At 36.2% G+C, this 16,461-nt stretch overlaps 1 protein-coding gene across 3 annotated transcripts in view; it reads left to right on the plus strand.

The window, feature by feature from the left end:
• Positions 1-16,461, plus strand: part of cacna1g (calcium voltage-gated channel subunit alpha1 G) — a 362,705-nt gene that overhangs the window by 197,046 nt on the left and 149,198 nt on the right. For all 3 annotated transcript variants that reach the window (XR_015504196.1, XR_015504197.1, XM_087276432.1), the window contains exons 9-10: positions 1,700-2,504; positions 5,689-6,065. Coding sequence is in view for 1 of the 3 variants with exons in the window: in XM_087276432.1 (XP_087132558.1) it covers positions 1,700-2,504; positions 5,689-6,065 (1,182 nt within the window). In the remaining 2 variants the exon portion in view is untranslated. The remainder of the gene's footprint in view (positions 1-1,699; positions 2,505-5,688; positions 6,066-16,461) is intronic.

The following is a 16,461-nucleotide window of genomic DNA, read 5'->3' on the forward strand; positions in this document are numbered from 1 at the left end:
AAATGGGGGTTAACAATTCAGGGGGTTCAATAATTCTGACTTTGACTGTAAACGTCATAAAAGATGAGGAAGGAAAAAAGGAAGCAGTAGTGTTAGTAATTCAACGTTAATCAACTTAAATTGTATAACATCAAATTTTCTGTCCATTAAATAGATAGTTCACACAAAAATGAAAACTCTGTCATTTACTTTCCCTTGATTTGTTCCAAACCAGTTTGAGTATTTTTGTTGTTGTTGAACACTAAAAAATATGTTGAAAAATATTTGGAAAACCTGTCCATTGATATCCATAACAGGAAAACCTTACCTTGAAATCAATGGTTTTCCAACATACTGCAGCATACATTATTTTTTTGTTTAATAGAACATATACTCTTGCTAACTTAATGCTGGTTTCCACCACTATCTGATATAAATATCAGTTATGCCGAATTTCAGTTTTGTTGTTGTTAGATCAGATGTCACAGTGGTGTGCCTCAAGATTATTAGAGATTAATTAAGAAAATCAAGTGTTCTCTGTAAGTAGCTTGCAGTTTTATGCTAAACATCTGGAAGTATTTTGTAGCTTTAAACCTTTTTGGAAAAGAAAAAAGAAATACTGGATGTAGTTGCACACGTCGATCATACCCAACGAATCATAATTTGTTTATTCTAGTTAATTGTCAAAAAAATCACAAAACTCTTTAACAGTTACACAGTTGTCATCATTTCATCATTTGGTAATATTGGTCTCTGTTGCACATTTTGTTGACTAAAAGTTGCACTGCAACTACATGGCAATTACTTCTCATTTGCGTATTAGTAGACTGTTTACATAATATTTGCTGATACTTAACAGATATTTAACTGATTATAAGAGGCTTTGCAAGTACTTGTCATCTTGGACTAACCCTAACCCTAGCCACAACCTAACAGTCTACTTATAATCTATTGAGAATTAGTTGGCATGTAGATGCAATGTAACTTAAATTCAACTAAATGTATTAAAGGTATCACATACAGCCTAGTCGCAGAAGTTTAAAACAGATCCACAGCTCAAATTGAATGTGAATCTTCCACATACGGAGATGATTGGAACTCTACGCAACTCCTGGACTACTCTCCATTGGAAATAAATGACTTTCGGTCTGTCGCTTGTCATTTGTCATGTGCAGTGGAAGGGCGGCTTTAGTGTTGAACTCTTAAAAGTCAAGTGAAATAAACAAAAAGTTAAATAAATCATTTTTAGCATGCCAAAGTCAAATTTATGGAAATAAAATACATTTTCCCAACAACACAATTGTGGCTATGAAAATGGCGAGTGGCTAGTAATGTCTGTAAACTACTAGCCACATTGGCTGGTGATCAAATAAGTTAATGGCAAGCCCTGGTTGCCAATATTGGAAGCAAAATCACAGTTCTCAAAAAGACTTTTGTGTTAATAGGAAGAAAGTAAATGAAACACGTTTGGAATTACATAATGGAAAGTAAATGAAATGGATCTTTCATTTTTGGGATACCTTTCTTTAGAGATGGCATTGATTAAACCTCCAATCTGTTATTTCAAATTGTCCTGTTAGAACATGCAACAACCATTGATTTTCTGCTTTCTATTTTTATCCTGCCATCTTTTCTTGTTGTTCCAGTACCAGCGTTGTTAATGAGCAGCGAAGCTCTCTCTACGTTCATGATCTGCTCAACTCCCTTTGCTGTTTTTCAGGTGGGCTCGTTCTTCATGATCAACCTTTGTCTAGTTGTCATAGCGACACAGTTCTCCGAGACCAAGCAACGAGAGAGTCAGCTGATGAAGGAGCAGCGAGTTCGCTTTAGGTCCAACGCCAGCACTCTCAACAGCTACTCCGAGCCTGGAAGCTGCTATGATGAGCTGCTCAAATACCTGGTCCACGTCATCCGCAAAGGCACCAGACAAATCGCTCACCTCATCCGGGCTGCGGGTCGCCGTGCAGGCCTGAGGATCTGTGCTTCTCCACCTCTGGAAGCACCACCCACTAAAAGACGTCGGCAAAAGCAGCGTCAGGGATCTATTCGTCACATCATGCACCATCACCACCACCACCTCCACCATCACTATCATTTGGGCAATGGGAGTGTCCGATCTGACGGGGGACGAGAGGTGGACAATCCTTCGCAGAGTGGCATTGTCAACAAAAGTGGCAATGTCAATCTAATGCTACCTGTTATTGTCCCTCAGCAGGACGCCTTTAGTGGGTCTTTTGGCCACAGTAGTGCCGAATCGGTACATAGTGTTTATCAGGTCTCGGGTCACCTTGAGCCACTTCGCTGTGGCCCTTCACCGTCTCCCACAGTTCTTCATGCGTATAAGAGGAACTCAGTGCCCTTTGCAGCTCCAGTACATAAGAACTACCCCACTTTACAGTCATCTCTGGCCTTAGAGCAGCTCAGACAGAGAATCCTGGATCCTGCTAGTGTCCTTACCAGCCTGAACATACCACCAAATCCCATCAACACCTCACAGTGCCTGGTGGAGACTCAAGGTCCTCCTGGTAAATGCACTATTTTTTAATGAAAAGTTGTAAGAGTTATGTACTACTTATTAGGATAGAGGAATAATATATATAAATTTTATAAATATAAAATTATAATATATATAAATATTTTTTATGAAGTATAAAACATTATTTGCAGCAAATTTACAAGTTTGGTGATAAACAGCTACATTTTTTATATTTTTTTATGTTATATGCATTATTTTGTAATTTACACCTTCACAACTTACAATAATTTACAACTTTTTTTTGAATAATAATAAAAAAAATATGTTGTGTGAATTAAGACTTTATTTAGAATCATTGATGCCCACATCATCTTTTGCACTGAAGATCTCAAAAACAAATCAGAGGTAGCTAGAACTGTATAAATCCAAAGGAGTGAATGTAGTTAGTTTTAACCAAATATAATAGTTTTAACCAATTTATTTTTATTTTTAAATCCAGTATTAAAGTCTACAATATTGGGCTGCATCCGATATCACTTACTTTCATATAATATAGTACACTAAAAACAATATGCGAGCAGATTAGTATGTCTGAATTCAAAGTATTGAAAAAACAGTGTGCGAGAAGTACCCAGATGACCTACTACTTCTTGCGAAATTCTGAAATACACATCAAATTTACAATAGGCTATCCCATAATGCCACATAAGAGAATTCATTATTGGGAGTGAAGCGATGCAACTGACCTGGGTAGGTCATGTGACAATGACAAATAGTGGATGTTGAAAACTCCATTTATGCTACTCACATTCATACTATAGCTGCGTGCCATTTCAGAGGCTGCATCCTCCGAAGGATGCAGACTTCAAAGGTAGGTCTTTCAAAGTTCTCAAAGGCCAAACTAAGTGTTTTGAAATGAGACGATCAAGCCTACAGAGGACAGGTCTCATCACCTAACAACCGTAACAGCTCTCGTTAATAAGTGCCAATGTCTCTTTCTTAAAGTGAATTTAAAACTTATATTAGATGATCTGAAGGCAAAACAAGGTTTATAAAAGCTGGAAATATAATTCCTTTGATTCATACATGTGCACATATAATTGTAAACTGTTTAAGAAATCACTTTTTAGTAAGACATGTCATACTCTTCCTGTTTTTTTAACATGTGTTTAGATATTGAAGTAAAATAAAACCTAATTTAGACATTTAATCTGGAGTAGTTTTAAAAAAAACGTCCAGCGCACAATGTGCACAATGTGCACATGCGCACAATCCAGCTTATAAAGAACAGGGGTCAACAAACCTGTTCCTGGAGAGCTACCTCCATGCAGAATTCAGCTCCAACTCTGATCAGAGACACCTGAACCAATTAATTAGGACATGAAGTAGCACTTGATAATTAGAGACAGGTGTGTTTGGTCAGGGTTGCAACTGAAATCTGCAGGAAAGTAGATCTCTAGGAACAGCGCTGATGTTCTGTGATATAGAACATACTTTATCAATGGTTGTGTATTAAATTTAAATTCAAATGTTTTACATACTTGAGTAGTAGCAAAGCCCCTTTAAGGCAAGTCATTTCATTTGGCGGCCATCTTTGAAACGCCTCTCGGGCAGTATACTCGGGCATTCTGTCTGAATCAAGTGTGCCGCAAGCCTGCGTTTGAGTGAAGGTCTCGGCCGTTAGATCGCCCCCTGGGGGCTGGCTGCAGTACAAGTCATAAAGCCCGCCTCCTCCGTGTTAATGAAGGAGACTTGAGCCCAAATAAAAAAAATTATTACACTTGCAATAAAATGTCCCGAAAGATGGTTCTGGTGGATTAAGGCACTGGTTATTGTGCTGAAATAGGTGCAGATCTTCATTTTTGTAAACAGTTTGTTTTTAGCAGTAATTTAATGCTGGGCGTGTCATCGTGATTGACAGCTGTAATTGACAGTTTCTCAAAGCAGCGCGTCTGAGCTTCGGCAGGAGACTGAAGTGTTATTATTCGATTTCTGTGTTTTTTTTACCATGACAAAATGAGTTCAGCAGTAAACTACAGTTTCTGACATACATGATCCTGGTGAAACACTGTTTATTCGCTAAGTTCAGGGCTTTTTTCGGGCTTTATTAGTTTGCTGATACACGCCTAACCACCCAGATAGCAAGACAGTTCCGGCTAGATTCTCGCCTGCCGGAGACTTATCCCTTAGAGCTCAGACTGACTACCTCTGCTGGACCTACTCCGGATGCCTGGACTCACTACCCGATTCAAGCCCGAGTCAATCGAGCCAGATGCTGCGGCCGAGCGAGCCGGCGCTGCCGCATGCGAGGCGAAATCAGCCCGCGACGCCGCTAGTAGGTTATGCGCTACAGTCCGGAGCTGGCGCGATTGAATATATAAAACCCTCATATTTGTTAACGTTATTACATCCATTTGTGCTGATATGACAGCAAACGCATGCTGAGAAGTTCGGGGGGCATGGTTGATTTTACATAAAGCGTTTGGTTGGAAGCTCGACTCCGCTCATTTTCGCGGCTCCTCCTCTGGCGCCATCAGACAGTCCTTCTGCGCATGTCAAGGCTCCAATTTCAGCAGTCTTTTGCGACAGTTTGTGCCCGTCAAGCAGGCGTTTTGCCCTCAAGGCGTTCAATGGGAAAAAGGGCTGTCGCGTCGTCCATATTTTTTACAGTCATTGGTCTGAATGGGGAAACATCAAATTCTCTAAAACTGTTTGTTAAGCTTGCGGTTACATTACATTTGGAATCACCAATAGACTTAAACAACAACCGTCTCATAAGTTTTGTTTCTAAACGTTCGAATGAAATAAAATCAGGATACTTTTAGGTTGAACTTGTACCTCAGAGAATCGTTAGTGTGTATCGATTGCTGATTGGCTCCTGTACTAGTAGGCGGGGCCTCATTTGCCATATTGACCGTTACAATTTTCCCCATTTAAAACTATACAAGTGACCTGTTTTGTGTGATCTATAGTCTTTGATAGTAGGCAATTTCGGATGCAGCCTTGATTATAGGTGGTTGTTGTTGTTTAAATTAAACAAGTGTTATTTATTCATTTTTTTAATTGTTCCATTTGCAGTTGTAGAAATTCAAAATGAAATTTCCAAAAACATTTTTTCCAAGATTCAAAAGAACAATACAAGAGTGAAAATAATGCAACCCTGAATTATTTCATATAAAAGACATTTGACCATGCAAAATTTTTCTGATTTTTTTGTTTCTTATAACTTTCAGGCAAGGTCATCTCAAAGGATGCCCTCATGAACTGCAGTAGCACAAACATAGACACAGCTCTGACCTATGACCCTGAAACCTGTCCATATTGTGCCAAATCAATGGCCAATGACTCTGAGGGAATAGATGGTAATGAGACGGCAGACTCTGACAGTGAGGGTGTCTATGAGACACAAGTTGCCCATTATCGGGACAGCAGAGGACCCAAGAAGAAGAAAAAGTTTGCATTAGGAGCTCGGGCAACAAAGGTGATCGATTTCTGGAGACTGGTCTGTGGCACTTTCCGCAAGATTGTGGACAGCAAGTATTTTGGACAAGGAATAATGATCGCCATTCTTATTAACACACTCAGCATGGGCATTGAGTACCATGAACAGGTCAGTGCACGTCTCTATGCTCATTCTGCTGATTTGATTTCTGGAAATTCTCATTTATAAGATAAAATTGCATGTTTGTCTCAGGTGTTTTTCGAAAGGTTGAATGTTTCATAACTAATGGCAATTAATGTCTTTCTATGCAAAAAACACACACCCTACTGGCATTTTGTGTGCTCAGTGCAATGGAATACAAGACTTTCCTTGTTTAGCAGCATGTTTAGGTTGTTTACCACTGTACTACAAGTAATTTCCTATACTAGAAAATGAGCATGAGTCTAAGGCTGAAATGAAAAGAGAAGGCAACTGGCACATATATTAGTATTTTTCAAAGATTTTTACATCTGAAAAGTTGCCTCACAGAGCAGAGCACACAGCACAGTTCATGCCCACTTTGCTCTTGATTGAAGTCGTAACTCAGAGCTTTGACATGAAGAACTAGGAAAATTATCAGTATTTTATGAGACATTGCAACTTTGAAGGATGATGAATTCCTTGGAGTGAGATATTGAGTTTTATATTTTCTCTCTGAAAATGGTTGATTCTCAGACAAGAAAACAACATTCATCATCACTCACTGTGATTAGTATGATATATTATGTTAATTTGAGAGTTATTCAGAAAATATGAAGAAAATGGGAATGTCTGCTGGCAACCAGGGATGAAAATGTGGGCAGTGGTAAGGATTTCGATCCTTAGCTTTGTGATCTCAAGCAACCCTCTTTCCAAAAGTGAATGCAGTTTATTAGATGAATTTACAGAGCTCAGGATGATTATTTATTTATTTTTTCTCATGTGTATCCTAATTCATTTTTTTTTTAAGTTTTAAAATGCTATGAACCCCCCTGTCTTAGCAGGGAATCTTCACACCTCTAGTTTGAAAAAAGTCAGGAAAGTGGGTGAGTCCAGCTTTGTTTAGGTGTGAGTGTCTAGTGGTGAAAGAGGGAAGGGTTTGTATGAAAAGGGGAGTTTCATTACATGCACTGCAGCGGCAAAACACAGATGCAGGGAAGGTAGACAGTGATTGGGAATGCAGCGGATCTGCGAGCTGTGTGGAAGTGGAGGATTTTCAGTCCATAATATTGTAGTGATACTGTGAACTTAGTAACTAAATCATTTTGACTAAGTTATGTCTTTAAAAACTAAAAGATTACTGCTTATGATACTAACTAACTTTGCCGTCTCAATAAACAGAAACAAAGAACATTGATCACACACTTACCAAATCTGTAGAGACAGGACAGTCAATCAACGAACCTGGAAGAAAGCAAAAACAACCATTTTTCACTTGTTAGCTAAATATTTGTGTCTTTAGTGTTTTTAGCAACGTGGAACACATATATGACTGTCAACATCTTAAAAAGGTCATGGAAACAGCCTTGGTGGAATTTGAAAAAAAAAATGTCAACAAGAAATGTAGACAGAATTCTGATGCTAGCATTTATTGTTTCAGAGAAATTGAAGTGATTTTTGGAATCAACTTTATTTCTAAAATTAAATTAAATATTATAAACAGCTATTTAATTATATTATATACAGCTATTTAAATATAGATTATTAATAACAAAAGATTTGAGGAACATGTCAACTTACTGCATTGTGGCCACAACATTTAAAGGTTGCTGAAATTACCAGTGCACTTTATTGATATGAAGATATTTCTAGATCTTGGTTTGATTATAATTTCTAGTTTTGGCTGCCCTTGAAATGAGTCACAGACCACACACACATCTGCAGTAATATTTTTTTAAATACAAAGATAATTCAATCTCATGCATTTGTTGCAGAGGACTCGCATGATAAAAACCATTAAAAATGCATGAGGAGAGTTCAGTTTAAACAGATTACTCTAACTTTATTCTGTTGTATTTAATCTACAAACCAAGCTGCATGCTGAAATAGCCATAACACTACAGCAGTAAAATGAGAGCATGCAGTGATGAGTGTGCAAGTTGTGTTTGTTACTATAGCAACAGTAGGCTTTGGTGCTGGTTCTTTCAGAAATATCTGAGTGGTAGAGAAGAAAAAACAGGGTAGTTTGAAATCAAATTTAAATATTTTTGCCCACATAAAAGATAAAACAGGAAAAGTAACAATCAGCAATTCACATTTACATTATTTGAATGCTTTAGCAGATTTTTCTGCACTATTTTTGACACTTTAAGTGCTTTTACCCAATCACGTGTAAGCAATTTTAAATACATGGGTAGTATGTGGAGCCTCAGTTTTGACCACTCTCATTGGTAGCCAAAAACGCGTTTGACCATATTTCTTTCATTATAGTGGCTCATGTGCTTGAATGTATTTAAACATCCACAAGACCACCTATCATCCCCCTACTGACCTAATTCTTAAACATTATGGGATCTTTTGTTGAACTATGCTAGCCAGGATTTAAACATTTACAGGCATCTGAAACTGTAGGTTTGTTTTAAAAGCCAAAAAGTAAAACATTATTGCCAGTCTTGATGTACCATAAACCCACATTGTTCAGTGTAGGTTTGGTACTATAAGAGTAAAGATGAAAGTTTTTACTTGTTTTCTGTTACCCTTGTTTGCATTTGTGTGTAAATTGTGCAGAGGTTGCAAAGTACACATTTTCTTCACTCAAGCATAAGTGCAGATACTTATTTTTAAAACTACTATGGTAGAAGTACTGACTGCACTTTTTTACTCATGTTTAAAGTATTTTCCCAGTGATGGGTTGCAGTTAAAAAGGCATCCACTGCGTAAAACATATGGTGGATAAGTTGGCGGTTCATTCAGCTGTGGTGACCCCCGATTAATAACGGGACTAATAACGGGATTAATGCCGAAAAGAAAATTAATAAATTTATAAATGATACATTAGGAACTCATTGGAACTAAAAATAAATCTTATTGTTTAGAGTATTCATAAAATTTAATTAATTGATTTAGCATTAACTGGTAAATTGTTGACAACAAATGCATAATTATTAAAGTTACTTTTTTTACTGTATAAAAATTGTGCAAAATCATTTTGCTCTATTAGATTGAGAAATCAGAGAAAGCCTGTATCATTTATATACGCCCACACACAGACCCTAATCACTGGAAAAGTGGTCAACTGGATGTTTAAACGGCAGGTTTGAACAGGAATGTGTCTCCCTTGTCTATTTGTGGTCTGGTCAACCCAAAAGCATCTTATTACTCACTGTGTTTCAGTCATGTTTACATCGCCGACTCATCCACATGAACCATCCTTGCCTTTCTCATTGTCAGCTTGTCATTGTAAAGTATGCATTATAAAAAATGTAATGACAAAAGGTTAAGACACGAAATATATATATATATATATATATATATATATATATATATATATATATATATATATATATATATATATATATATATATATATATATAATTTTGCTTTTTTATATATTTTTTTCAAAGTTTTCTAAGTTATACGAGTTTAACTTAATATTTTTAGTCAGTTTGATTGATTTAAGTTGCGATGACTGGAAAACTGTATTTGATTCAACTAATAAATTTAAGGCAGCAAGAATTATTTTTTTTTTACAGTGTAAGTTGGGTAATAGCCTGGTTATAAAAGCATTGCACTGTACACAGGTGTGCAATGACACAATTAGACTGAAGATAGACTGATAGAAAGTAGACTGAAGATTAAATCAAGAAATCATGCAGATTGCACAGTGAAAATAATATATTGTGCCATCTTTATTGCATTTTAACTTTACACTCAGAATGTACAGAAGTAAAAAACAACAACAACAACAACATCTTATGTGAAGTATTTCACATTAATATTTATGACTTTTCTTATTATTCTTCAATGAACTCATTTCCAACTCCACCACATTTTAGGAATAATTTGAAAGGTATCCAAACTCCCTCAACGATCTTATATTTATCTCTTAATATATACTGTAGGTTATCTTTTCCAGCAAAATGTAAATATAATATTTACTCACACTTCACTTGTTCAAAACCTGTTTCTTTCTTCCGTTGAACATGAAAGAAGACACTTTAACAAATGCTAGATTCTGGGACACATTGATTTCCATAGTCATTTGTTTTCCTTCCATGAAAGTTCTAGCAACCAGCATTCTTCAAAATATGTTCTTTTGTGTTCTTTTGAGGTAATTATTTTTTTAGGGTGAACTAACCCTTCAATAGCAGCTGACAACCACTAAAACAGATGTTTGCTGTTTGTTCAAATGATGTACTTAAAATGAGCTAATGCAACACAATTCTTGAGTTTTTGGAGGGGGGGGGGGGCAACTTAATTATTTTATGTTCATTCTACTTAAATTTGTAAAAACTAAAGTTAAGGAAAACAATGTTTACTATAAATATACATGTTGTGATGCTTGCTTCAACTTAAAAAAAAAACTTTTACATTTAAGGAATTAAGACTAATATTTTAACTAATTTAAGGAATAAAAACTAATAAGTTAACTAAAGGAAAACAATGTTTACTATAAATGTACTACAATCATGTTGCGCTGCTTGCTTCAACTTTTAATATCTCTCTTGTGCAATATCCTGCACAACATCTTATGTGTATAGTTAAGTAACTTATAGTATATGTTAGCTATGCATACACTAAAAATAAAACCAAAACAAAGTTGACTTAACTTAAAATTTGAAGGCAACAAACTTCAGGACATTTTTGAGTTGACTCAGCTTTGAACCCAATTACTGCACTTCACTTGATTTAAGTTGAATAAACTAAAAAATGTCCTGAAGTTTGTTGCCTTAATTTTAAGTTGAGTAAGTTTTTGAAATAGCTCTTATGTCCAGTGTTGTGTTTGAATTTATGATTAATTATTTAGCACTGTTGTCCTGCGATTGTTCACCATTTCCAATCCTCTGTATGTCCACTAGGGCTAGGCAAAATTGCAAAAAAAAAAAAAAAAAAAAAAAAAAGATCATGATATCAGGTTTCATATAGTTCAGTATCAATAATTATTGAATATTTTCAACAATAATTAAAAATATGTTTTTTTATTACTTTATTATTAATTATCACCACTTTATTTTAATTTACCAACATTACTTAGGCAAATTGTTTTAGTAGTCAACAACAAAAATATTGAAACACATTTTTTATCTCTTTATTACAAAATAAACATAAGTGTTAAAGAGACTCTTAAACTTGATAAATAAAATGTTAAAAAGTGTGTGCAATGGTAAAGGTAGATCAAATCTGTAAGGTGTCATAATAATGATAAACAATACTCTGTTAACAAAAAAATTATGATAAATATGAGCTTTCGAGTTAAGGAACTAACCTTCATTAATCAAATACAGATTGCAACATTACAAATTCTGAAGTTCAATGACTACATTGCCCCCATGCTAGAAAATCTTTCAGATGGGGAGCTAGTGGCTGGGATGCACAAGAAAAGAAACCAAAAAGCCACTCTGGTGACATCCTTACATTTTTTTATTTATTTTAAATTTCCTTGCTGCTTTACAGTACTCATTTTCACATGTGTTGTTAATATTACCTAAAGTGACAAGCGCTCCCCTGGTGTCTTGTAACTAGGCGACCATTAACTGTTTTCTCAGTGGATAACAAATGGACAAACCATTGCTGCATTGATGTTTTTTAAGGTGCGCCTGAAAATGCACACACGTCACGTGTCCACCTCTTGCACACCATGTCGAGTCAAGTCGGGTCAAGTCGCACGCCTCCATTAGAAATGACAAACTTTTTTTTTTTTTTATTGTTGCAAAAAGTTTACATCACAAAACAGGGAACAATCAACATCGCAAAGCATGTTTACTATTAAAATAAATCAAATAAATTAAAAATGTTACAACTGCAACAAGGAGCAAGAAGCAGTACAAAACACTTACATCAAAGGAAAAACAAAACATTATAACAATAAATATTCTAAAAATAAAGTACATAGAGCTTTAGTTATTTTACTTTGGTTTCTGAAGTATTTGAAGCTTTGAGCCACTTTCTCTACCTCAGAAAAAGAAAACATTTAAAAGAGGGTCTGCCCTTTTCCACTTACTGGAAATGACAAACTTACACCATAAGCTTACTGGCATTCCTTTCAAGGTGCATGCTCAGCAGCCACATTTTAATAAAACTATTGTGCCGAAACCTCATACCGAACTTTTGTTTATCGTTATTGACAATGTTGTATGGTAAATAAATACCAATACTGTTTTTATCGGCCAGCCATGTCCACACATGTAATAGAATGACAAAAAATCTCAAATCGACTTGACTTGAACTTAATTTTATCATGTTGTTCCAACTTAAAATGATTGTGTGGAACACAGCATTTTTTTTTTTTTACAGAAGGGCATTACTTTTAAATGCTAATGCATAATTGAGGGTGTGCGTTTGATGGGCATGTAAAAAAAGGAATCTTTTACTCTGTTTTGCTTGTCTTAATACTTGGAGACGTTGTCTGTGGTGTTTGTCGTAGCCTGGAGGAAGCTAACACACACATATGGATGGCCCCCTCAGGGCTTCTTTTGTCTCTCCTCGCGTTTTGTTCCCTGTAAACTCCCGGGGAAATCTGGCAGTGAGCGCCGTCTTTACAGAGCGGTCCATCTGGAGAATTGGAGTCTGAGATAGAGCAAGAATTTGGATGCACAAGGTCACTTGGGTTTTTTGATCCTCATAAAACTTCCAGTCTGGCTAATTGCATCTGTTCCTATTTCACATTCCTGAAGCTTCTTTTGCCCTTTTCCTTTCATTCTTGACTGAGTTCCTCTCCCCCAATCACTGACAATCCTGCATCACTTTTTTTTTTTTCCTCAACCCACTTTGGAATGAAGAAGTGGCTCTCGGTTGCAACAGTTCCAGCTTTGTTTATCGTTTCTACGTTTGAAATGTTGCTAGTGGGCTTCAAAACGGTATTTGATGTCGTCTTGTCCAGTTTTGGTATTCCATTGTGTGGAACAGATGGAAAAATCACACATAGCTGGATGAAGTTAAGATCAAGTGGAGATTCACAGTGTGGCCAAAGCAGGGAATGTGTGAATGACTGAGAAAAACAGGCAGAAGAGGCTGTGCTACAATGATCTGAGCAGTTTTCTCTGTGGCCTCCTTCCAGACTCTGTTTCTTGGAGAGGAGACATGTTGATCACTTGATCTTACACACCAAAACCATACTAAACCTGAGCACATGGCAGGTATTTACAGAGCCGAAGTGTATGCTTTTATTTTAGAGGTTAAAAATAAATCCGCAGGCATGTCTCCATCTCTCTTTTCCATCAGTTTTCACATTCTACCTTTAGCCCAGGTTGTTCAGAAGCTCCTCGGGCCCATTCGGTTTCTTTTATTTCTTGGCGTTGTTTCTGTTTGCTTTCCATTTCGGGTTATATATCTGTCAACTGTTTAAGCCAGAAAGGGATGTTTGCCTCCATAGTTACCTTTTAGGATTTGACTCATAATGATTATCATAGCCATACTACTATCTAAATAGGATTCTCCAAAATAATCTGGGGTTCAAATGTTGTGGGGTTTTAAAATAATGAAATTCTCCTGTAAGTCTCTTATTCTTACAAAAGCTGCATTTGTTTGATTAAAAGGTATAGTAAAACCAGAGTTATGAATTGTGAATACAATTTATGAAGGATTCCAGACAGGACATTGAATTCAATTCAAGTTTATTTATATATTGCTTTTACAATGTAGATTGTCAAAGCCGCTTGACATAGAGGTTCTAATAAAGTCCAGATTTCAGAGATAAAGTTCAGTTTAGTTTAGTTCAGTGTGGTTTAAATTTCATTGCTAAAGGTTCAAACACTGAAGAGCAAATACATTTATGCGCAGCTCCACAAGTCCCAATCCAAGCAAGCCAATGGTGAGGAAAAAAGACTTCACCAACATACGAAGTGAAGGAAAAAAAAAAGCCTTGAGAGAAACCAGGCTCTTTTGAGCACAACCATTTTTCCTCTGGCCAAACTTCCTAGGCGCCGGAGGCTGGAGAACGTTGGATGTCTATTGTGGAGAACTGAAGGTGTTAGTAGGTCACTGGCGGGTGATTAGGCTGGCCCACAGGATTAATGCAGGGACTTGTCTCTCACTGTGGTCTTACAGGAATCAGTCTCATGCACTCCACTTCTCCATGACCACCACAGCATCGGCTCAGGATACGGCCTGGTCAAGAGTTATGGATACTTTGACATCATGTCTTCACAGGTCTTGGATCAAATCAATGGCGCTGCATAAACTCTGGGACCCTCGGGATGAGTATCCCCAGGTGGACTTAGTGAATAACGAAAAAACAATTAGCATAGCTGGTGTTTATAGTATATTTAAACGAGATGTAAAAATGAAGTGTTATAAATGAAAATAGTAGTTATATAAACATGGGTTTATATAACTACTATATAAGCATAGTTATATTTAAGAATGGGGTGTCCTTGAGGCACCCCATACTTTACTGGGCTGATTTGTGAAAGCTGTCCATTTATATTTACAAACTGGTAACAGACAGTTAAGTGTGACTTAAACCATTGTAGAGCCTGTCCCTGAACACCTGTAGAATTAATCAAGCAATCTATGAGGATATTGTGGTCATTGGTGTCAAATGCAGCACTGAGATCAAGTAAAACTAGTATTGAGACGCACCCTTAGTCAGCGGCTAAGAGTAAATTGTTGGTTATTTTCATGGTTTCTGTACTGTGATGAGGCCTGAAACCTAACTGAAACACTTTAAAAACATAGTTAGCATAATTTGGCAGAAACAACATTTTCTAGTATTTTAGACATAAATGGAAGATTTGAAATATGCATATAATTACCTAGGTTGCTGGGTTCCAGTTGTGGTTTTTTGATAATAGGCTTAATAACAACTAGATTTGGAAAATGACCTGAAGATAAAAAAAGAGTTGATGAGATTAAGAAGAGGTTATTCTACTACAGGTAGTACTCTTACTCTTTCAGTAATTGTTGTTGGAATTGACTTTAATGTACATGTAGCTGACATGTTTTTAAAATTAAGTAAAGCACTTGTGTTTTAAACGAGTCGAAAATCTTAAACTTGTTCAAATAAAATGTAAACATTATGACAAATAAAATGTATGCTGATCTGTATTAAAATAACAGATTATAATTATGTATATAAGCAATATCACATGAGTAGCAGAGCGATATGGCTGTATATCGGCACTGGTGGGAGGCATGTGTTGGCACGAGGCCGCGGGCGGAGTGCTTTAGTGCCCCCACCAGTGCCGATATACAGCCATATCGCACTGCTATGAGTGTGAAATTGCGTTTATACAACAGTTTGATGGCATAATTGTGTAAATAAAAACAATCAAACATGGAGAGTCGCAAAAACCCTTTTGTATGAGGAACTACTTTCTTCCGCGTTGGATTCAAATCATAAGCTGACAGTTAAACAGCTGAGCAAGCATCTTTTAAACTTTAGATCTGTAGTGTCTGCTTTTTGCTGGTTGTATGTGGGCGGAGTAATAAACAAAGGGTAAAGAGGTTGTACGAGTGCTGATATCACTTAAATAAATCAAGGCTATCAGTCAGATTCGAGAACCAGACAGAACTGTTGTATATATATATATATACTGTATGTATACTGAAATACATTTTGGTTTATATAAAAATATTATTGGATACTGATGTTTTAGTATAGTATAGTATAGTATAGTATAGTATAGTATAGTATAGTATAGTATAGTATAGTATAGTATAGTATAGTTGGGCGGCATGGTGGCTCAATGGTTAGCACTGTCTTCTTGAAGATTGCTTCAACAGTGCCTCAATGGTTAGCACTGTTGTAAGAAGGTTGCTGGTTCGAGTTCTGGCTGGGTCAGTTGGCATTTCCGTATGGAATCACATCACAACCCACAGTTTAGAACGCATGTGACCCACGGATCAATAACTTTTTTTGAACTTGTAGGATAATCCAACATTTTTAACGATTGCAGAGAGATGCCTCCCGCATCATTCAAATCACGTGTATGAAAGCATTTTGGCCTCCCTGTAAAATGATGACGGAAAACATTGTGGGGGGACCTAACTAAATGGTTTCTTAGGTTATTAATTAAAGGTGTTTTCTGTCACTGTTTGTTTAGCCTGCGTTAATACATTTGGTGTAAAGCTGCACAATTAAACATGAAAAGATTGTGATCTCAATTCAAACCCACGCAACATGGATGATAAATGATAAGGATTTACATTAAAATTTTAATTATGTATCTGGTGATGTATTTGTTTGATGTATTTAAATGCTTAATGAAATTTTAAAATTTCAGATGATCAGAACAGAGATTAATTATTAATGTTCAATAAATAAGATTTTGCAATGCATCTGTTTGAATATTAACATCAAATGATTTCACTTTATTTTCAAATAGTTGAACACTTTTAACTTAAGTAATCCCATTTTGTTGGGAAGCTACAGCAGGTTCCATGTTGA

Source organism: Danio rerio, chromosome 12 (genome assembly GCF_052040795.2).
Source record: "Danio rerio strain M-AB ecotype USA chromosome 12, GRCz13ab, whole genome shotgun sequence".
NCBI lineage: Eukaryota > Metazoa > Chordata > Actinopteri > Cypriniformes > Danionidae > Danio > Danio rerio.